Genomic DNA, 22,253 nt, shown 5'->3' on the forward strand with positions numbered 1-22,253 from the left:
GGAAATCAGGGACGCTTCCAGTGTCCCCGACTACTATGTATTCAGGAAGTATGTCCCGTTGCAGCTCCTGACAGATCGCATTGCAGCACTCGAGCTGCACATGAATACACTCTGGAGCATCCGTGATGCTGAGGATGTCGTGAATAGCACGTTTAGTGAGTTGGTCACACCGCAGGTAAAGGTTACAAAGGCAGATAGGGGATGGGTAACCAGCAGGAAGAGCAGGGGAAGGTAGGTAGTGCAGGGGTCCCCTGCGGTCATCTCCCTTCAAAATAGATATACCGTTTTGGGTACTGTTTGGGGAGATGACAGCAGCAGCCAAGTTCATGGCACCATGGATGGCTCTGCTGCATAGGAGAGCAGGAAAAAATGTGGGAGAGCTATAGTGATAGGGGATTCTATTGTAAGGGGAATAGATAGACGTATCTGGGGCCGCAAACGAGATTCCAGGATGGTATGTTGCCACCATGATGCAAGGGTCAAGGATGTTTCGGTGCTGCTGCAGGGCATTCTAGAGGGGGAGGGTGAACAGCCAGCTGTCGTGGTGCATATAGGTACCAACGATATAGGTAAAAAACGGGATGAGGTCCTACAAGCGGAATTTAGGGAGCTTTTGCAGATATAGAAATTGGAAAAGAGTGACGAAAGTAAATGTTGGTCCCTTAGAAGATGAGAAGGGGGATTTAATAATGGGAAATTGTGGAAATGGCTGAGACCGTAAACAATTATTTTGCTTCGGTCTTCACAGTGGAAGACACAAAAACCATGCCCAAAATTGCTGGTCACGGGAATGTGGGAAGGGAGGACCTTGAGATAATCACTATCACTAAAGTGGTAGTACTGGACAGGCTAATGGATCTCAAGGTAGACAAGTCCCCTGGCCCTGATGAAATGCATCCCAGGGTATTAAAAGAGATGGCGGAAGTTATAGCAGATGCATTCGTTGTAATCTACCAAAATTCTCTGGACTCTGGGGAGGTACCAGCGGATTGGAAAGCAGCTAATGTAACGCCTCTGTTTAAAAAAGGGGGCAGACAAAAGGCAGGTAACTATAGGCCGGTTAGTTTAACATCTGTAGTGGGGAAATGCTTGAAGCTATCATTAAGGAAGAAATAGCGGGACATCTAGATAGGAATAGTGCAATCAAGCAGACGCAACATGGATTCATGAAGGGGAAATCAAGTTTACTGGAATTCTTTGAGGATATAACGAGCATGGTGGATAGAGGTGTACCGATGGATGTGGTGTATTTAGATTTCCAAAAGGCATTCGATAAGGTGCCACACAAAAGGTTACTGCAGAAGATAAAGGTACGCGGAGACAGAGCAAATGTATTAGCATGGATAAAGAATTGGCTGGCTAACAGAAAGCAGAGAGTGGGGATAAATGGGTCCTTTTCGAATTTGGAAATCAGTGGTTAGTGGTGTGCCACAGGGATCGGTGCTGGGACCACAACTATTTACAATATACATAGATGACCTGGAAGAGGGGACAGAGTATAGTGTAACAAAATTTGCAGATGACACAAAGATTAGTGGGAAAGTGGGTTGTGTAGAGGACAGAGCGAGGCTGCAAAGAGATTTAGATAGGTTAAGCGAATGGGCTAAGGTTTGGCAGATGGAATACAATGTCGGAAAATGTGAGGTCATCCACCTTGGGGGAAAAAAAACAGTAAAAGGGAATATTATTTGAATGGGGAGAAATTACAACATGCTGCGGTGCAGAGGGACCAGGGGGTCCTTGTGCATGAATCCCAAAAAGTTAGTTTGCAAGTGCAGCAGGTAATCAGGAAGGCGAATGGAATGTTGGCCTTCATTGCGAGAGGGATGGAGTACAAAAGCAGGGAGGTCCTGCTGCAACTGTACAGGGTATTGGTGAGGCCGCACCTGGAGTACTGCGTGCAGTTTTGGTCATCTTACTTAAGGAAGAATATACTAGCTATGGAGGGGGTACAGAAACAATTCACTAGGCTGATTCCAGAGATGAGGGGGTTACCTTATGATGATAGATTGAGGAGACTGGGTCTTTACTCGTTGGAGTTCAGAAGGATGAGGGGTGATCTTATAGAAACATTTAAAATAATGAAAGGGATAGACAAGATAGAGGCAGGGAGGTTGTTTCCACTGGTCGGGGAGACTAGAACGAGGGGGCGCAGCCTCAAAATACGGGGGAGCTAATTTAAAACCGAGTTGAGAAGGAATTTCTTCTCCCAGAGGGTTGTGAATCTGTGGAATTCTCTGCCCAGGGAAGCAGTTGAGGCTAGCTCATTGAATGTATTCAAATCACAGATAGATAGATTTTTAACTAATAAGGGAATTAAGGGTTATGGGGAGGGGCGGGTAAGTGGAGCTGAGTCCACGGCCAGAACAGCTATGATCTTGTTGAGTGGCTGTGCAGGCTCGAGGGGCTAGATGGCCTACTCCTGTTCCTAATTCTTATGTTCTTATGTAGGAATTAAATTAAAAAGTAGGACCTCAAAAGGTAGTAATCTCAGGATTGCTACCAGTGCCACATGCTAGTCAGAGTAGGAATAGCAGCATAGTTCAGATGAACACGTGGCTTGAGGAGTGGTGCAGTGGGGAGGGATTCAAATTCCTGGGACATTGGAACCGGTTCTGGGGGAGGTGGGACCAGTACAAACCGGACGGTCTGCACCTGGGCAGGATCGGAACTGATGTCCTAGGCGGAGCGTTTGCTAGTGCTATTGGGGAGTGTTTAAACTAATATGGCGGGGGGATGGGAATCTATGCAGGCGGGCAGAGGGAAGTAAAAAGGGGGCAGAAGCAAAAAGTAGGAAGGAGATAAGGAAAAGTGGAGGGCAGAGAAATCAAAGGCAAAAATCAAAAAGGGCTATATTACAACATAATTCTAAAAAGACAAAGAGTGTTAAAAAAACAAGCCTGAAGGCTCTGAGTCTTAATGCGAGGAGCATTCGTAATAAGATGGAAGAATTAACTGCGCAGATAGCTGTTAATGGATATGATGTAATTGGGATTACGGAGACATTGCTCCAGGGTAACCAAGGCTGGGAACTCAACATCCAGGTGTACTCAATATTCAGGAAGAATAGACAGGAAGGAAAAGGAGGTGGGGTAGCATTGCTGGTTAAAGAGATTAACGCAATAGTAAGGAAGGACATTAAGCTTGGATGATGTGGAATCTATATGGATGGAGCTGCGAAACACCAAAGGGCAGAAAACGTTAGTGGGAGTTATGTACAGACCACCAAACAGTAGTAGGGAGGTTGGAGATGGCATCAAACAGGAAATTAGGGACGCGTGCAATAAGGGTACAGCAGTTATCATGGGTGACTTTAATCTATATATAGATTGGGCTAACCAAACTGGTAGCAATACTGTGGAGGAGGATTTCCTGGAGTGTAGAAGGGATGGTTTTCTAGACCAATATGTCGAGGAACTAACTAGAGAGCAGGCCATCGAGACTGGGTCTTGTGTAATGAAAGAGGATTCATTAGCAATCTGGTCGTGCGAGGCCCCTTGGGGAAGAGTGATCATAATATGGTAGAATTCATTAACATGGAGAGTGACACAGTTAATTCAAAGACTAAGATCCTGAACTTAAAGAAAGGTAACTTCGATGGTATGAGACGTGAATTGGCTAGGATAGACTGGCGAATGATACTTAAAGGGCTGACGGTGGATAGGCAATGGCAGACATTTAAAGATCACATGGATGAACTACAACAATTGTACATCCCTGTCTGGAGTAAAAATAAAAAGGGAAAGGTGGCTCAACCGTAGCTAACAAGGGAAATTAGGCATAGTGTTAAATCCAAGGAAGAGGCATATAAATCGGCTAGAAAAAGCAGCAAAGCTGAGGATTGGGAGAAATTTAGAATCCAGCAGAGGAGGACTAAGGGTTTAATTAGGAAGGGGAAAATAGGAGTATGAGAGTAAGCTTGCAGGGAATATAAAAACTGACTGCAAAAGTTTCTATAGATATGTGAAGAGAAAAAGATTATTGAAGACTAATGTAGATCCCTTGCAGTCACAATCAGGTGAATTCATAATGGGGAACAAGGAAATGGCAGACCAATTGAACAAATACTTTGGTTCTGTCTTCACTAAGGAAGACATGAGAATAACCTCCTGAAAATAATAGGGGACCGAGGGTCTAGCGAGAAGGAGGAACTGAAGGAAATCCTTATTAGTCAGGAAATTGTGTTAGGGAAATTGATAGCTTTGAAGGTCGATAAATCCCCAGGGCCTGACAGTCTGCATCCCAGAGTACTTAAGGAGGTGGCCCTAGAAATAGTGGATGCATTGGTAGTCATTTTCCAATATTCTATAGACTCTGGATCAGTTCCTTTGGATTGGAGGGTAGCTAATGTAACCTCACTTTTTAAAACAGGAGGGAGGGAGAAAACAGGGAATTATAGACTGGTGAGCCCGTCATCGGTAGTGGAGAAAATGTTGGAATCAATTATTAATGATGAAATAACAGCACATTTGGAAAGCAGTGACAGAATCGGTCCAACTCAGCATGGATTTATGAAAGGGAAATCATGCTTGACAAATCTTCTAGAATTTTTTGAGGATGTAACTAGTAGAGTGGACATGGGAGAACCAGTGGATGTGGCATATTTGGACTTTCAAAAGGCTTTTGACATGGTCCCACACAAGAGATTAATGTGCAAAATTAAAGCACATGGTATTGGGGGTTATGTATTGACATGGATAGAGAACTGGTTGGCAGACAGGAAGCAAAAAGTAGGAATAAACGAGTCCTTTTCAGAATGGCAGGCAGTGACTAGTGGAGTACCGCAAGGTTCAGTGCTGGGACCCCAGCTATTTACAATATACATTAACGATTTGGATGAAGGAATAGAGTGTAATATCTCCAAGTTTGCAGATGACACTAAGCTCGGTGGCAGTGTGAGCTGTGAGGAGGATGCTAAGAAGCTGCAGGGTGACTTGGACAGGTTAAGTGAGTGGACAAATGCATGGCAGATGCAGTATAATGTAGATAAATGAGGTTATCCACTTTGGTGGCAAAAACAGGGAGGCAGATTATTATCTGAATGGTGACAGATTAGGAAAAGGGGAGGTGCAACGAGACCTGGGTGTCATGGTGCATCAGTCATTGAAAGCTGGCATGCAGTTACAGCAGGCGGTGAAGAAGGCAAATGGCATGTTGGCCTTCATAGCGAGAGGATTTGAGTATAGAAGCAGGGAGGTCTTACTGCAGTTGTACAGGGCCTTGGTAAGGCCATACCTTGAACATTGTGTATAGTTTTGGTCTCCTAATCTGAGGAAGGACATTCTTGCTATTGGGAGTGCAGCGAAGGTTCACCAAACTGATTCCCGGGATGACATATGAAGAAAGACTGGATCGACTAGGCTTATATTCACTGGAATCTAGAAGAATGAGAGGGGATCTCATAGAAACATATAAAATTCTGACAGGATTGGACAGGTTAGATGCAGGAAAAATGTTCCCGATATTGGGAAGTCCAGAACCGGGGTCACAGTCTAAGGATAAGGGTTGGCCATTTAGGACTGAGATGAGGAGAAACTTCTTCACTCAGAGAATTGTGAACCTGTGGAATTCTCTACCACAGAATGTTGTTGAGGCCAGTTCGTTGGATATATTCAAAAGGGAGTTAGATGTGACCCTCACAGCTAAAGGGATCAAGGGGTATGGAGAGAAAGCAGGAATGGGGTACTGAAGTTGCATGATCAGCCATGATCAATATTGAATGGTGGTGCAGGCTCGAATGGCCTGCTCCTGCACCTACTTTCTATGTTTCTATGTTTGTTTATTACTACATGAGCTTCAATTAAGACTGGTGGTGCTTTCTAGCCCCTAACTTGCAATGGATTGTACAAATAAAAGCTTTAAAAAATTGTGTCATTGCCCCAAAATAGTCACCAGAGTCCAAGTTGGCTCTTTATCTAATCTACATCTATTTTGATAGAATACTTATAATTATAGCATCTTTGGTGGTCAGATAGACATGACTTAGAAGCCAGTGTTTTTTTGTGACAAATCTATTCTCCCCAGGATTTCACAGCTGGGCAATGGCAGGCTCGCTTGGCAATGGGAATCCCACTGGGAGCCCGCCACGAATGGGTTCTGTTTGTGTTCGCGGGATAGTGGAAGGCCCAGCTTCGAAACACCACCACTAAGATAATCCTAGCTATAGTTTCTTACTATCGTTTCAAATTCATCCAGGTTTGCAAATTCAAAGTGGGGAAAAAAATTAAAATCCATAGTGTTCCTCCAGGTAGGAGTCTCAGTTCAAATCTGTTGAAATGCAGGGACCTTCCATTCAATGATCTAAAAGGTAGTAAATTGCACCTACCTGTGAAAAACTCTCCAAATTCCTGCTCCAGCTTCAATGCTTTATCAAAGGTTTTGGTTGCCTGTTCTTCAGTTTGTCGTTTATTCATCTCCCTATTAAAAAAAAGCTCATAAAGACTTGCATCCCTTTTGGATCTTTAACGGTGGTTGTAACAATAGTTACTTGGATGGTTTTATAATGTGAGATTCCTTGTAGTTTTCTTTATTCATTACTTTTAATAACATGACATTAGCCAGAAATTTTAATGCACTCGAGAACGCAGGGGGCGGGTGCATGGCTATTTATGTGGTCCCCGGGACCATGTGCAAATGGTGCTGAAACCTCATTATAATTTATTGGCTGCATGCCAGTTTGGGGGTGGGGAGGGAAGTGGGAAATAAGGCTTTACTGATGCCACTTAAAGGCAGCCAGCGCCTCTTAAAGGCGAGGTACATTCTGGTTGCTGACAACAGGGAAACACTTCTTCCAGCTATTTAGGTGTTCAGAAGTACAGACTGGGCTCCCAGGTTCTCTGATGCCTCCTTGGAGGTCCTGGTCCAGGCAGTGGACAGCAGGAGGGAGATTCTGTTCTCCCCAGAGGGCAGAAAGCCCTTCAGGCAACAGCTGTGATGCCAGTAGGAAGAGGTTGCAGAGGAAGTTAATGCCAGGTGCCTCCCAGGACATGGCTGCAATAATGAAAAAAGTTCAACGACCTCACCAGAGTTTTCACGGTAAGAATACTGCTCTCTTACTCTGCTCACACTTCCAGCTTTGTTACTCACAATATTCACCTCCTCCACTTCCCTTCACTCTCCTACAATCACTGGACCATATTAATTCTCATACTCACACTCACCATTATTGCATTCCTGATACCTTACACTGCATACCCACTATTCAACCATGTTGATCAAATTCTCTAATCACCGCACGAGACTGTCATTTAATGGCTCCCTCCTTGCAGGAGAAGGTCCATGGGAAAGGCACAGGGCAGCATGCCTGCTCCCTGCCATACATTTTGCCGGTGTCATAAGAACATAACAATTAGGAACAGGAGTAGGCCATCTAACCCCTCGAGCCTGCTCCGCCATTCAACAAGATCATGGCTGATCTGGCCGTGGACTCAGCTCCACTTACCCGCCCGCTCCTCATAACCCTTAATTCCCTTATTGGTTAAAAATCTATCTATCTGTGATTTGAATACATTCAATGAGCTAGCCTCAACTGCTTCCTTGGGCAGAGAATTCCACAGATTCACAACCCTCCAGGAGAAGAAATTCCTTCTCAACTCGGTTTTAAATTGGCTCCCCCGTATTTTGAGGCTGTGCCCCCTAGTTCTAGTCTCCCGGACCAGTAGAAACAACCTCTCTGCCTCTATCTTGTCTATCCTTTTCATTATTTTAAATGTTTCTATAAGATCACCCCTCATCTTTCTGAACTTCAACAAGTAAAGACCCAGTCTACTTAATCTATCATCATAAGGTAACCCCCTCATCTCCGGAACCAGCCTAGTGAATCGTCTCTGTACCCCCTCCAAAGATAATATATCCTTCCTTAAGTAAGGTGACCAAAACTGCACGCAGTACTCCAGGTGCGGCCTCACCAATACCCTGTACAGTTGCAGCAGGACCTCCCTGCTTTTGTACTCCATCTCTCTCGCAATGAAGGCCAACATTCCATTCCCCTTCCTGATTACCTGCTGCACCTGCAAACTAACTTTTTGGGGTTCATGCACAAGGACCCCCAGGTCCCTCTGCACCGCAATTTCTCCCAATTCAAATAATATTCCCTTTTATTGTTTTTTTTCCCCCAAGGTGGATGACCTCACATTTTCCGACATTGTATTCCATCTGCCAAACCTTAACCCATTCGCTTAACCTATCTAAATCTCTTTGCAGCCTCTCTGTGTCCTCTACACAACCCGCTTTCCCATTAATCTTTGTGTCATCTGCAAATTTTGTTACACTACACTCTGTCCCCTCTTCCAGGTCATCTATGTATATTGTAAACAGTTGTGGTCCCAGCACCGATCCCTGTGGCACACCACTAACCACTGATTTCCAACCCGAAAAGGACCCATATATCCCGACTCTCTGCTTTCTGCCAGCCAGCCAATTCTCTATCCATGCTAATACATTTCCTCTGACTCCGCGTACCTTTATCTTCTGCTGTAACCTTTTGTGTGGCACCTTATCGAATGCCTTTTGGAAATCTAAATACACCACATCCATCGGTACACCTCTATCCACCATGCTCATTATAGCCTCAAAGAATTCCAGTAAATTAGTTAAACATGATTTCCCCTTCATGAATCCATGTTGCGTCTGCTTGATTGCACTATTCCTATCTAGATGTCCCGCTATTTCTTCCTTAATGATAGCTTCAAGCATTTTCCCCACTACAGATGTTAAACTAACCGGCCTATAGTTACCTGCCTTTTGTCTGCCCCCTTTTTTAAACAGAGGCGTTACATTAGCTGCTTTCCAATCCGCTGGTACCTCCCCAGCGTCCAGAGAATTTTGGTAGATTATAACGAATGCATCTGCTATAACTTCCGCCATCTCTTTTAATACCCTGGGATGCATTTCATCAGGACCAGGGGACTTGTCTACCTTGAGATCCATTAACCTGTCCAGCACTAACCCCTAGTGATGGTGATTATCTCAAGGTCCTCCCTTCCCACATTCCCGTGACCAGCAATTTTTGGCATGGTTTTTGTGTCTTCCACTGTGAAGACCGAAGCAAAATAATTGTTTAAGGTCTCAGCCATTTCCACATTTCCCATTATTAAATCACCCATCTCATCTTCTAAGGGACCAACATTTACTTTAGTCACTCTTTTCCATTTTATATATCGGTGCCGCACAATCAGTTGGGCCAGACTGCCCTAGCCCACATCGAGATACTACAGTTTGCAGTCGGGCCCCTCTAAGCTCAGAGCTGCTCGTGGTCGTCCACTATGGCCATTTGAAGTGGTCTCAATGGATGTTCACAGCCTACCACCTCCAAAGCTGTAACCACTGGGGATACACTTTGCAGGAGCACTAGGATACATAAAGAAGCACAGAATATGGACACTACGGGTTGCACAAGGGTGATTCTTAATTATTTCTGTTAAGTATTAGACACAGGTTTGATAAAAAAAAATTGTGTTGTGGATTTTGTGTTTATATTCGTCGTAAAGTGAGGGAAACACTAATAAGGCTGAACTAAAGGCCGGCAATCGAATTGTAGTGAAAAGGATTGCGGGACTGTTGGTGTATTAGGGAAGGGAGGGATGGTTCCCATGAAAGCTCTTGGAGGAGATGCTCATTAAGAGCTTTGGCAATGCCACTCCTGCTCTTCATGCTGCTGCTGTCCTATCTGCTACACTTCAGATGGTGGCAAGAGCTCATCCCTCATAATGGAAAAGTTGTACAGCATGCAGCAAATGATCACAAATCTGTATACTCACTCACGGCTGTACTGAAAAGCTCGTTCCGAACATTGTCGGCAGCAGAAGCGTTGCTTCAGCCCACTGACTGCTCAATAATGTTTCTGGTGACAGCATGGATCTCATTGTAAGCTAGCTCTGCAGCAGTCATGAGCCAAGTCTGAAGGGGATAACATTTCTCGCCCAATAGCCAGCCGATCACCTGACAGCCTGATTGGAAGAGGGTGATTTCCCTTTCTATTCAGAAAGATGTCAGGCTGATGATGGGGAATATGTAATGCAGTTGCAGTCTATGGCACCTTGCACTCTGGGGAAGTCTACAATGCGGGCAAAACCTAGTGCACTCTTGTGCTGCTTTGCTCCGTCCATAAGGAGATGCAAGTCTCCCTCCTGACATAGAGCCTCAGTGATCTTACTGGTACAATGGTGGACTGAAAATTGAGAGATGTTGCTTGATGTCACCTGCTTTAGTCAGGAAGGAGCCTGGGAGCCTGTTGCATCAAAGTTAAGGGCCATGGTGACCTTGACAGCCACAGGCAGTGCTGTCCATGCCCTGATTCAAGACTCAAGTTGTGATTGTAGCAGGTGACATAGCTTTCTTTATAAAACATTGCCCCTCAGAGAAGTTCATGTAGTCTAAGTGCTCCCTGAATACCTGCTGTGCTTTTGCCAAGTTCATGGCACCGTGGCTGGCTCAGCTGCACAGAAGGGCAGGAAAAAGAGTGGGAGAGCTATAGTGATAGGAGATTCAAATGTAAGGGGAATAGATAGGCGTTTCTGCAGCTGCAACCGAGACTCCAGGATGGTATGTTGCCTCCCTGGTGCAAGGGTCAAGGATGTCTCGGAGCGGGTGCAGGACATTCTGAAAAGGGAGGGTGAACAGCCAGTTGTCGTGGTGCATATAGGTACCAACGATACAGGTAAAAAACGGGATGAGGTCCGATGAGACGAATTTAGGGAGCGAGGAGTTAAGTTAAAAAGTAGGACCTCAAAGGTAGTAATCTCAGGATTGCTACCAGTGCCACGTGCTAGTCAGAGTAGGAATTGCAGGATAGCTCAGATGAATACGTGGCTTGAACAATGGTGCAGAAGGGAGGGATTCAAATTCCTGGGGCATTCGAACCGGTTCTGGGGGAGGTGGGACCAGTACAAACCGGACGGTCTGCATCAGGGCAGGACCGGAACCAATGTCCTAGGGGGAGTGTTTTCTAGTGCTGTTGGGGAGGAGTTAAACTCATATGGCAGGGGAATGGGAACCTATGCAGGGAGACAGAGGGAAATAAAATGGAGTCAGAAGCAAAAAATAGAAAGGAGAATAATAAAAGTGGAGGGCAGAGAAACCAAAGGCAAAAAGCAAAAAGGGCCACATTACAGCAAAATTCTAAAGGGGCAAAGTGTGTTAAAAAGACAAGCCTGAAGGCTTTGTGCCTCAATGCGAGGAGTAGTCTGAATAAGGTGGACAAATTAACTGCGCAGATAGCAGTTAACGGGTATGATGTAATTGGCATCAGAGACACGGCTCCAGGGTGACCAAGGCTGGGAACTCAACATCCAAGGGTATTCAGCATTTAGGAAGGATAGACAGAAAGGAAAAGGAGGCGGGGTGGCGTTGCTGGTTAAAGAGAAAATTAATGCAATAGTAAGGAGGGACATTAGCCTGGATGATGTGGAATCTGTATGGGTGGAGCTGCGGAATTGCAAAGGGCAGGAAATGCTAGTGGGAGTTGTGTACAGACCAGCAAACAGTAATAGTTGGGGACAGCATCAAACAAGAAATAAAGGTGTGTGAAATAAAGGTACAGCAGTTATCATGGGCGACTTTAATCTACATATTGATTGGGCTAACTAAACTGGTAGCAATGCGGTGGAGGAGGATTTCCTGGAGTGTATTAGGGATGGTTTTCTAGACCAATATGTCGAGGAACCAACTAGAGAGCTGGCCATCCTAGACTGGATGATGTGTAATGAGAAGGGACTAATTAGCAATCTTGTTGTGCGAGGCCCTTTGGAGAAGAGTGACCATAATATGGTAAATTCTTTATGAAGATGGAAAGTGACACAGTTAATTCGGAAACTAGGGTCCTGAACTTAAGGAAAGGTAGCTTCAACGGTATGAGGCGTGAATTGGCGAGAATAGACTGGCAAAGGATACTTAAAGGGTTGATGGTGGATAAGCAATGGCAAACATTTAAAGATCACATGGATGAACTTCAGCAATTGTACATCCCTATCTGGAGTAAATATAAAACGGGGAAGGTGGCTCAACCATGGCTAACAAGGGAAATTAAGGATAGTGTTAAAGCCAAGGAAGAGGCATATAATTTGGCTAGGAAATGCAACAAACCTGAGGACTGGGAGAAATTTAGAATTCAACAGAGGAAGACTAAGGGTTTAATTAAGAGGGGGAAAAGAGAGTACGAGAGGAAGCTTGCAGGGAACATAAAAACTGACTGCAAAAGCTTCTATAAATATGTGAAGAGAAAAAGATTAATGAAGACAAACATAGGTCCCTTGCAGTCGGATTCAGGTGAATTTATAATGGGGAACAAAGAAATGGCAGACCAATTGAACAAATACTTCGGTTCTGTCTTCACGAAGGAAGACACAAATAACATTCCGATTGTACTAGGGAACAGTAGGTCTAGTGAGAAGGAGGAACTGAAGGATATCCTTATTAGGCGGGAAATTGATGTGATTGAAGGCCGATAAATCCCCGGGGCCCGATAGTCTGCATCCCAGAGTACTTAAGGAAGTGGCCCTAGAAATAGTGGATGCATTGGTGATCATTTTCCAACAGTCTTATCGACTCTGGATCAGTTCCTATGGACTGGAGGGTAGCTAATGTAACACCACTTTTCCAAAAAGGAGGGAGAGAGAAAACGGGTAATTATAGACCGGTTAGCCTAACATCAGTAGTGGGGAAAATGTTGGAATCAATCATTAAATTTGAAATAGCAGCGCATTTGGAAAGCAGGGACAGGATCGGACCAAGTCAGCATGGATTTATGAAAGAGAAATCATGCTTGATGAATCTTCTGGAATTTTTTGAGGATGTAACTAGCAGAGTGGACAAGGGAGAACCAGTGGATGTGGTGTATTTGGACTTTCAAAAAGCTTTTGACAAGGTCCCGCACAAGAGATTGGTGTGCAAAATCAAAGCGCATGGTTTTGGGGGTAAATGTACTGACGTGGATAGAGAACTGGTTGGCAGACAGGAAGCAGAGAGTCAGGATAAACGGATCCTTTTCAGAATGGCAGGCAGTGACTAGTGGAGTGCCGCAGGGCTCAGTGCTGGGACCCCAGCTCTTGACAATATACATTAACGATTTAGATGAAGGAATTGAATGTAATATCTCCAAGTTTGCAGATGACACTAAACTGGGTGGCAGTGTGAGCTGTGAGGAGGACTCTATGAGGCTGCAGGGTGGCTTGGACAGGTTAGGTGAGTGGGCAAATGCATGGCAGATGCAGCATAATGTGGATAAATGTGAGGTTATCCATTTTGGGGGCAAAAAAACAAAGGCAGAATATTATCTGAATGGCGGCAGATTAGGAAAAGGGGAGGTGCAACGAGACCTGGGTGTCATCGTTCATCAGTCGCTGAAAGTGAGCATGCAGGTGCAGCAGGCGGTGAAGAAGACAAATGGTATGTTGGCCTTCATAGCTAGGGGATTTGAGTATAGGAGCAGGGAGGTCTTACTGCAGTTGTATAGGGCCTTAGTGAGGCCTCACCTGGAATATTGTGTACAGTTTTGGTCTCCTAATTTGAGGAAGGACGTTCTTGCTATTGAGGGAGTGCAGCGAAGATTCACCAGACTGATTCCAGCGATGGCTGGACTGTCATATGAGGAGAGACTGGATCAACTGGGCATTTATTCACTGGAGTTTAGAAGGATGAGAGGGGATCTCATAGAAACGTATAAGATTCTGACAGGACTGGACAGGTTAGATGCGGGAAGAATGTTCCCGATGTTGGGGAAGGCCAGAACTAGGGGACATCGTCTTAGGATAAAGGGTAGGCCATTTAGGATTGAGATGAGGAGAAACTTCTTCACTCAGAGCGTTGTTAACCTGTGGAATTCCCTGCCGCAGAAAGTTGTTGATGCCAGTTCATTGGATATATTCAAGAGGGAGTTAGATATGGCCCTTACGGCCATGGGGATCAAGGGGTATGGAGAGAAAGCAGCAAAGGGGTACTGAGGGAATGATCAGCCATGATCTTATTGAATGGTGGTGCAGGCTCAAAGGGCCGAATGGCCTACTCCTGCACCTATTTTCTATGTTTCTATGTATGACCTCCTACTCCGGATATAAAAGGGGTCAGAGGTCTAGTAAGGAGGAGGAACTGAGGGAAATCCTTATTAGTCGTGAAATTGTGTTGGGGAAATTGATGGGATTGAAGGCCGATAAATCCCCAGGGCCTGATGGACTGCATCCCAGAGTACTTAAGGAGGTGGCCTTGGAAATAGTGGATGCATTGACAGTCATTTTCCAACATTCCATTGACTCTGGATCAGTTCCTATAGAGTGGAGGGTAGCCAATGTAACCCCACTTTTTAAAAAAGGAGGGAGAGAGAAAACAGGGAATTATAGACCGGTCAGCCTGACCTCAGTAGTGGGTAAAATGATGGAATCAATTATTAAGGATGTCATAGCAGCGCATTTGGAAAGAGGTGACATGATAGGTCCAAGTCAGCATGGATTTGTGAAAGGGAAATCATGCTTGACAAATCTTCTGGAATTTTTTTGTGGATGTTTCCAGTAGAGTGGACAAGGGAGAACCAGTTGATGTGGTATATTTGGACTTTCAGAAGGCTTTCGACAAGGTCCCACACAAGAGATTAATGTGCAAAGTTAAAGCACATGGGATTGGGGGTAGTGTGGTGACATGGATTGAGAACTGGTTGTCAGACAGGAAGCAAAGAGTAGGAGTAAAGGGGTACTTTTCAGAATGGCAGGCAGTGGCTAGTGGGGTACCGCAGGGTTCTGTGCTGGGGCCTCAGCTGTTTACACTGTACATTAATGATTTAGACAAGGGGATTAAATGTAGTATCTCCAAATTTGCGGATGACACTAAGTTGGGTGGCAGTGTGAGCTGCGAGGAGGATGCTATGAGGCTGCCGAGTGACTTGGATAGGTTAGGTGAGTGGGCAAATGCATGGCAGATGAAGTATAATGTGGATAAATGTGAGATTATCCACTTTGGTGGTAAAAAGAAAGAGACAGACTATTATCTGAATGGTGACAGATTAGGAAAAGGAGAGGTGCAACGAGACCTGGGTGTCATGGTACATCACTCATTGAAAGTTGGCATGCAGGTACAGCAGGCGGTTAAGAAAGCAAATGGCATGTTGGCCTTCATAGCGAGGGGATTTGAGTACAGGGGCAGGGAGGTGTTGCTACAGTTGTACAGGGCCTTGGTGAGGCTACACCTGGAGTATTGTGTACAGTTTTGGTCTCCTAACTTGAGGAAGGACATTCTTGCTATTGAGGGAGTGCAGCGAAGGTTCACCAGACTGATTCCCGGGATGGTGGGACTGACCTATCAAGAAAGACTGGATCAACTGGGCTTGTATTCACTGGAGTTCAGAAGAATGAGAGGGGACCTCATAGAAACGTTTAAAATCCTGACGGGTTTAGACAGGTTAGATGCAGGAAAAATGTTCCCAATGTTGGGGAAGTCCAGAACCAGGGGTCACAGTCTAAGGATAAGGGGTAAGCCATTTAGGACCGAGATGAGGAGAAACTTCTTCACCCAGAGAGTGGTGAACCTGTGGAATTCTCTACCACAGAAAGTTGTTGAGGCCAATTCACTAAATATATTCAAAATGGAGTTAGATGTAGTCCTTACTACTAGGGGGATCAAGGGGTATGACGAGAAAGCAGGAATGGGGTACTGAAGTTGCATGTTCAGCCATGAACTCATTGATTGGCGGTGCAGGCTAGAAGGGCCGAATATCCTACTCCTGCACCTATTTTCTATGTTACTCCCCCCCTTTTCTTCTCAGTCTTGTCTTCTTTGCTGCTCCCCCTCATCTTCCAGCCCCAAAAGCAGCCCTAACAGGCCACCCATGAAAACAACTTGTATTTTTGTTATGGCGCCTTTAACGTAGTGAAACGTCCCAAGGCACTTCACAGGAGTATTATGTGGTAAAAATTTGACACCGAACCGTATAAGTAGAAATTAGCGCAGGTGACCAAAAGCTTGGTCAAGGAGGTATGTTTTAAGGAGCGTCTTGAAGGAGAAAAAAGAGGTAGAGGGGCAGAGAGGTTTAGGCAGGGAGCTCCAGAACTTGGGGCCTAGGCAACAGAAGGCACGGCCACCAATGGTTGTGCGATTATAATCAGGGATGCTCAGGAGGGCATAATTAGAGGAGCGCAGACATCTCAGGGGGTAGTGGGGCTGTCGGAGATTGCAGAGATGGGGGGGGTGGGGGGAGGCCATGGGGGGATTTTGAAAATAAGGATGAGAATTTTGAAAGAGTCCTTGCTTAACCGGAAGCCAATATAGGTCAGCGAGCACAGGAGTGATGGGTGAGTGGGACTTGGTGTGAGTTAGGACATGGGCAGACGAGTTTTGGATCACATCTAGTTTACGTAGGGTAGAATGTCGGAGGCCAGCCAGGAGTGCACTGGAATAGTCAAGTCTAAAGGTAACAAAAGCATAGATGAGGGTTTCAGCAGTGGTTGAGCTGAGGCAAGGGTGGAGATGGGCGATGTTATGGAGGTGAAAATAGGCAGTCTTAGTTATGCTGCGGATATGTGGTCGAAAGCTCATTTCAGGGTCAAATATGACACCAAGATTGCGAACCGTCTGGTTCAGCCTCAGACAGAAGTTGAGGAGAGGGATTGAGTCAGTGGCTAGGGATTGGAGTTTGTGGCCGGGACAGAAAACAATGGCTTCGGTCTTCCCAATATTCAATTGGAGAAATTTCTGCTCATCCAGAACTGGATGTCGGTCAAGACAATTTAGAGACCATGGAGGAGTAGAGAGAACTGGTAGTGAGATTGAGCTAGGTGTCATAAGCGTACATGTGGAAACTGACGCTGTGTTTCCGGATGATGTCACCAAGGGGCAACATGTAGATGAGAAATAGGAGGGGGCCAAAGATAGATCTTTGGGGGACACTAGAGGTAACGATGTGACGGCGGGAAGAGAAGCTATTGAAGGTGTTTCTCTGGCTACGATTAGATAGATAAGAATGAAACCAGGCAAGTGCAGTTCCACCTAGCTGGACGATGGTGAAGAGACGTTGGGGAAGGATAGAGTGTCAAATGCTGCAGAAAAGTCAGACAAGAGGGGGTAGTTTGCCTTTGTCACAGTCACAAAGGATGTCATTTGACTGCAGTCAAACTGCTTTGAAGGCAGCCAAAAACAGTCCAGCACCAGCAAAAACTTCTCAGAAGTCAGAATGAAGTTTTATGTCAGAAAGCAGGCCAAAAATATCCAGAAAAATAACCCACAGCATAAAAGATAGACCAATACCTAACCTCAGTGAGCCCTTCAAATAGCATTGCTGAAGCATCCTTCCTGCCCATTAGTGCCACGAATTGCTGAGCAAGCTTATCAGACACTGGGGCAGACCAATATCACACAAGTGTAGGACCCTTAAGTATTTTATTAATCATTTTACATACTTCCTGCATGTAACCTGGATGCTTATGGAGCAATCCAATCCAATATGGTGGGCGACGCACTTCCAGCACGGAATGAGCTCGTGCGCACTACCAGCCATATTGGACACTTAGGTCACCATTTTGCAACTGAAAAACGGGCTGAATGCCAACTAACTTCTTTGCCATTTAGTTGTATCCAATTTAAGGGGAACATTCTTGGGGGAGAACATACTTTTAACACTCCCGTTATAAATTGAGAATTTTGTATTTGTCCTAGCTGTGACAACAGATTGGTTGGAAGCTGTTCTGCTGATAAACATGAGTGAGTGGCCTTTGTAGAGGTAGTCAGTGATATCCCAAGCAGTCCAGGTTATTGTTAACACAACTTTAAAGTAACTGAAAAATATTCAGCAGTGCGGACTCGTTTTATGTCACCAGCAGTTCCCAGTGGCTGCTGTGATGTCTCTTGGCAAATAACTAGATTTTCCATGAAAGAGCATTACTTTTAAGTACAACAGGGAGCCCCTCTAATGAGGAATGTACAATGATCCATCACCTCCATTTCCTTCAGACTGCATTTATTTAATTTCATATGAAGGAGCAAAAAGCCACAAGGAAAACCTTTAAGAGAAGCATAACTCGTTCCCATCTTCCAACAGCAATTGAGCGGAAGCTTCATGATGACAATACATCACTCAATAGGATGATATTTAGTAAACCTACCTATTTTTCTGATACAGTTTCAATCCAAGGGGCTGGATTAATTACAACTTTAAATTTGAAAATTGGATAAATGGAATTACAATCAAAATAGTTCCAATTGCAGCCAGAGAGAATCTCATACTTACATGAGGGATTGCACAGATCTGGGTTTGATGAAAATGGCAACTGAATAAAGTAGTGCAAGCTGTAACCTCTTAATCGCATTCCCAGACACATCAAGTATGCAGTGTTTTCCCTGCAAGAATGGAAACAACTTTAATAGCATAAAACCATTGAAAAATGTGTTGCTGTTCTAAAATTATACTATGAAAATAAGGTAAGATTAGGATATGAAGAAATATATTGTTCTGTCCTCCTCTCCTAAAGACAGTGAATCTTCCTGGGACAAGGCTCCACATATATCTTGACAATGAGCACTGAAGGGCTATTTAATTTCAGATGAGACATTAAACCGAGGCCCTGTCTGCTCTCTTTGGTGAACGTAAAAGATCCCATGACACTATTTCAAAGAAGAGCAGGGGAGTTATCCTCGGTGTCCTGGCCAATAATTATCCCTCAATTAACATAACAAAAACAGATTATATCTGGTTATTATCACATTGCTGTTTGTGGGAGTTTGCTGTGTGCAAGTTGGCTGCCGCATTTTCCACATTACAACAGCGACTACACTTCAAAAGTACTTCATTGGCTGTAAAGCACTTTGAGACATCCGATGGTCGTGAAAGGCGCTATATAAATGCAAGTCTTTTTCTTTTAATTATGGAGGCCAACAGAGCCGAGCTTTGGTGCTCCCTCACAGAAGACAAACCAACAGGGATCACTGGCTAGTAATCAAGAGCTGGAATCCAAGCTGATATTTCTTCCCCAACTCCACCCCACCCTAACTCAAGGACCTAAAGCAACCACATTGCTGTGTAATCTGAGATCACCTAACTTATTATAGTCAAGGGAAGAAACCTGGGACTTCTTTGATCTGCATACATGTCAACCTAGAAAACTTAACTGAAGATGATGAACAGGCAAGTAAACTCAATACCATAGTATGCAGTATATTTACCCTTGGAGCCATTTGAGACTTCAGGAAGTGTATTTTTAGTGAAAGAGTAGTTTACTTGTTCAGTTACAATTTTTCATGTGTTCAGTATTTCATACAGTCAGAAACTGCCTATTATCCACCAAGAAAATCTTGGGACAATTCATTTCAGAAAGGTCTCTCTTTTAAAGTCCTGCTGATGTTATCTCCAGTTATATAAATTCAGTATGCTATTCTTTTCTGTCCCATTGTTAGCAGCAATTCTTTGCTGTAACTTCAACACAAAGTTGTGCTTTATTATCCAGTGTCAGAGTAAATCTGTATTTCAACAGTGAATAGAGCTTATCTGAACTCAGAAGAGGAGACCTTCTTATGGAGAGTTCCAAGTGATTTTCCTCATGGATGATGGGCAGTTTCTTGCGTGTGTAGATTTAATTTCAAATTAAGAGTAAAAGAGCCCATAATGACAGTAAGTAATCCATCATCCCTCTTAAAGTTGTAACTTTAACGAACTATAAAATTTATTTTTGTAACCCTTAACTGTACTCACCCTCTCAGCTACAGCTCTAACAGATTGAATGCTGGTCCCATATAGATTGTCATTATATTGGCCAGCTTCAATGAACTTATTGTCCTGAATGTCTTTCTCCATCTGCTCTCGGGAAATTACAAAGTGATAATCCTGCCCATCAATTTCATTTTCGCGTCTTGATCTGGTGGTGTCTGCAAGGCAGAAGAACAGCAGCATATTAAATATTTCATTTGATGTGTTAGGAATTACATAAGTCTATATAGCACAGAACCAGGCCATTCGGCCCAATCAATATGCACAGGCATTTATGCTCCACTCGAGCCTTCTCCCATCCTTCCGCATCTAACACTATCAGCATATCCCCATCTCCCTCATATGCTTATCTAGCTTCCCCTTAAATGCATTTATACTATTCGCCTCAACTACTCCCTGTGGTAATGAGTTCCACGCTGTCACCACACTCTGGGTAAAGACGTTTCTTCTGAATTCCCTATTTTATTTCTTGGTGGCTATCTTATATTGATGGCTTCTAGTTTTGCTCTTCCCCACTTTAGCATTAGTGACGCTTTAGGAAAAGAAGCAAAAGGAATTGAGGCTCTGTCACCCAAATAGCTGGATTGAATTACAACTGCAATCAGTGGATATATCTATCATTCAGAGCCACCAAGACCATAAAGGTTTCATCCCTAGCCTCTGCTGAGGTAACTGACCCTAGCCAAGGGGGTGGGGAATGTTGCAATTGTCTTCAGAGATAAGTGCTGAATACACATCAAAACTTGTGAGTGGGCCACATACAGTTACACAACAATATGAGCCCCTGACATGAGAAGCACATGTTCTAAACATAAAAATTCGAGACCCCTCATACAGAGAAAAGCAATTCCCCTCCCCTACACAAGAACCAGAATCGCTTGACTCTAGATCTGGTCACAGCCTTAATCCTGGCTTGAACACAAGAGCTGAATGCAATGAGTGATGAAAGTAACTGCCCTTGACGTCAGGCAACATTAACCCGAGTTTGGTACCACCACAAGAATGAATAGAGAGGTTAGGAGAATTTCTTTTTGAGCATAGGTTCATTAGGGTATGGAATGCCCTACAATTCATAATTGCTTTTTAAAAAAGAGAAATGGAGAAATAACAATTTTATTTAGTCCTCCTTCGTCTTAGACAGTCCCTCGGAGTCGAGGATGACTTGCTTCCGCACTAAAATGAGTACTCAGGTGGCTGATGAGTCCAATGTGGGACCTACAGTCTCTGTCACGGGTGGGGCAAACAGCGGTTGGAGGGACGGGTGGGTGGGGTGCTTGGGTTGCCGTGCGCTCCTTCCGCTGTCTACGCTTGGCTTCAGCTTGCTCCCGGCGAAGAGACTCGAAGTGTTCAGCGCCTTCCCGGATGCTATTCCTCCACTTTGAGCGATCTTGGGCCAGGGATTCCCAGGTGTCGGGGGGGTTGTTGCACTTGTTCAAGGAGGCTTTGAGGGTGTCCTTGAAGCGTATCCTCTGCCCACCTGGGGCTCACTTACTGTGTCGAAGCTCCAAGTAGAGAGCTTGTTTTCAGAGTCTCGTATTGGACATGCGGACGATGTGGCCCGTCCAACGGAGCTGGTCGAGTGTGGTCAATGCTTCGATGCTGGGGATGTTGGCTTGAGCGAGAACACCGACATGCGCCTATCCTGCCAATGGATTTGCAGGATCTTGCGGAGGCAGTGTTGGTGGTACTTCTGCAGTGTTTTCAGGTGCCTGCTGTACACAGTCCATGTCTCTGAAGCATATAGGAGGGCGTGCATCACTACTGCTCAGTAGACCATGAGCTTGGTGCCGGGTTTGACGTCCTGGTCTTCAAACACACTCTTCCTCAGGCGACCGAAGGCTGTACTGGCACACTGAAGGCGGTGCTGGTCCTTGTCATCGATGTCTGCCCTTGTTGACAGTAGGCGCCCGAGGTATGGAAAATAGTCCACATTGTTCAAGGCAACGTCGTGGATTTTGATAATCGGGGGGGGGGGGGGCAGTGCGGTGTGTCGGGGGCAGGTTGGTAAAGGACCTTTGTCTTACGGATGTTTAGTGTAAGGCCCGTACTCTCATACACTTCAGTGAAGGTGGTGATGATGGCTTGGAGTTCGGCCTCTGATTGTGCGCAGACACAAGCGTCGTCCGCGTACTGTAGTTCGATGACGGAGGATGTGAGAACCTTGGATCTGGCATGGAGGCGGCGGAGGTTGAACAGTTTCCCGTTTGTTTTGTAGATTAGCTCCACTCCAGTGGGGAGCTTAGTGAGGGTGAGATGGAGCATTGCAGAAAGGAAGATCAAGAAGAGCGTTGGTGCGGTGATGCAAACTTGCTTGACCCTGGACCCAACGTGAATTGGGTCTGTTGGTCAGGATCACGGCTTGCATGTCATGAAGCAGACAAAGGATGGTGACAAACCTTTGAGGGTAGCCGAATTTGAGGAGGATGCTCCATCATCCCTCACGTTTGACAGTGTCTATTGTGTTCCTAACACAGATGATGCTGCACACAGGGAGATTAAAGTAACAGTGGCCTCAGGGTTTAATAAGACACTCCAGAGTGAGGAACAGGCCTTAGGGGACGGCTTATATACAGTGCTC

General features: G+C 44.9%; 2 protein-coding genes across 7 annotated transcripts in view; one reads left to right on the forward strand and one right to left on the reverse strand.

Moving 5' to 3' along the window:
• The window catches only part of tex11 (testis expressed 11), a 454,209-nt gene that overhangs the window by 394,733 nt on the left and 37,223 nt on the right, over positions 1-22,253 (forward strand). The window lies entirely within an intron of this gene.
• dlg3 (discs, large homolog 3 (Drosophila)) overlaps positions 1-22,253 on the reverse strand; it is a 779,594-nt gene that overhangs the window by 5,997 nt on the left and 751,344 nt on the right. For all 6 annotated transcript variants that reach the window (XM_070882612.1, XM_070882613.1, XM_070882615.1 and 3 more), the window contains 3 exons: positions 19,661-19,833; positions 18,203-18,312; positions 6,326-6,417 (listed from right to left, as the gene is read on the reverse strand). In XM_070882612.1, coding sequence (XP_070738713.1) covers positions 6,326-6,417; positions 18,203-18,312; positions 19,661-19,833 — 375 coding nt within the window. The remainder of the gene's footprint in view (positions 1-6,325; positions 6,418-18,202; positions 18,313-19,660; positions 19,834-22,253) is intronic.

The sequence above is a fragment of the Pristiophorus japonicus genome, chromosome 6 (assembly GCF_044704955.1).
Source record: "Pristiophorus japonicus isolate sPriJap1 chromosome 6, sPriJap1.hap1, whole genome shotgun sequence".
Lineage (NCBI taxonomy): Eukaryota > Metazoa > Chordata > Chondrichthyes > Pristiophoridae > Pristiophorus > Pristiophorus japonicus.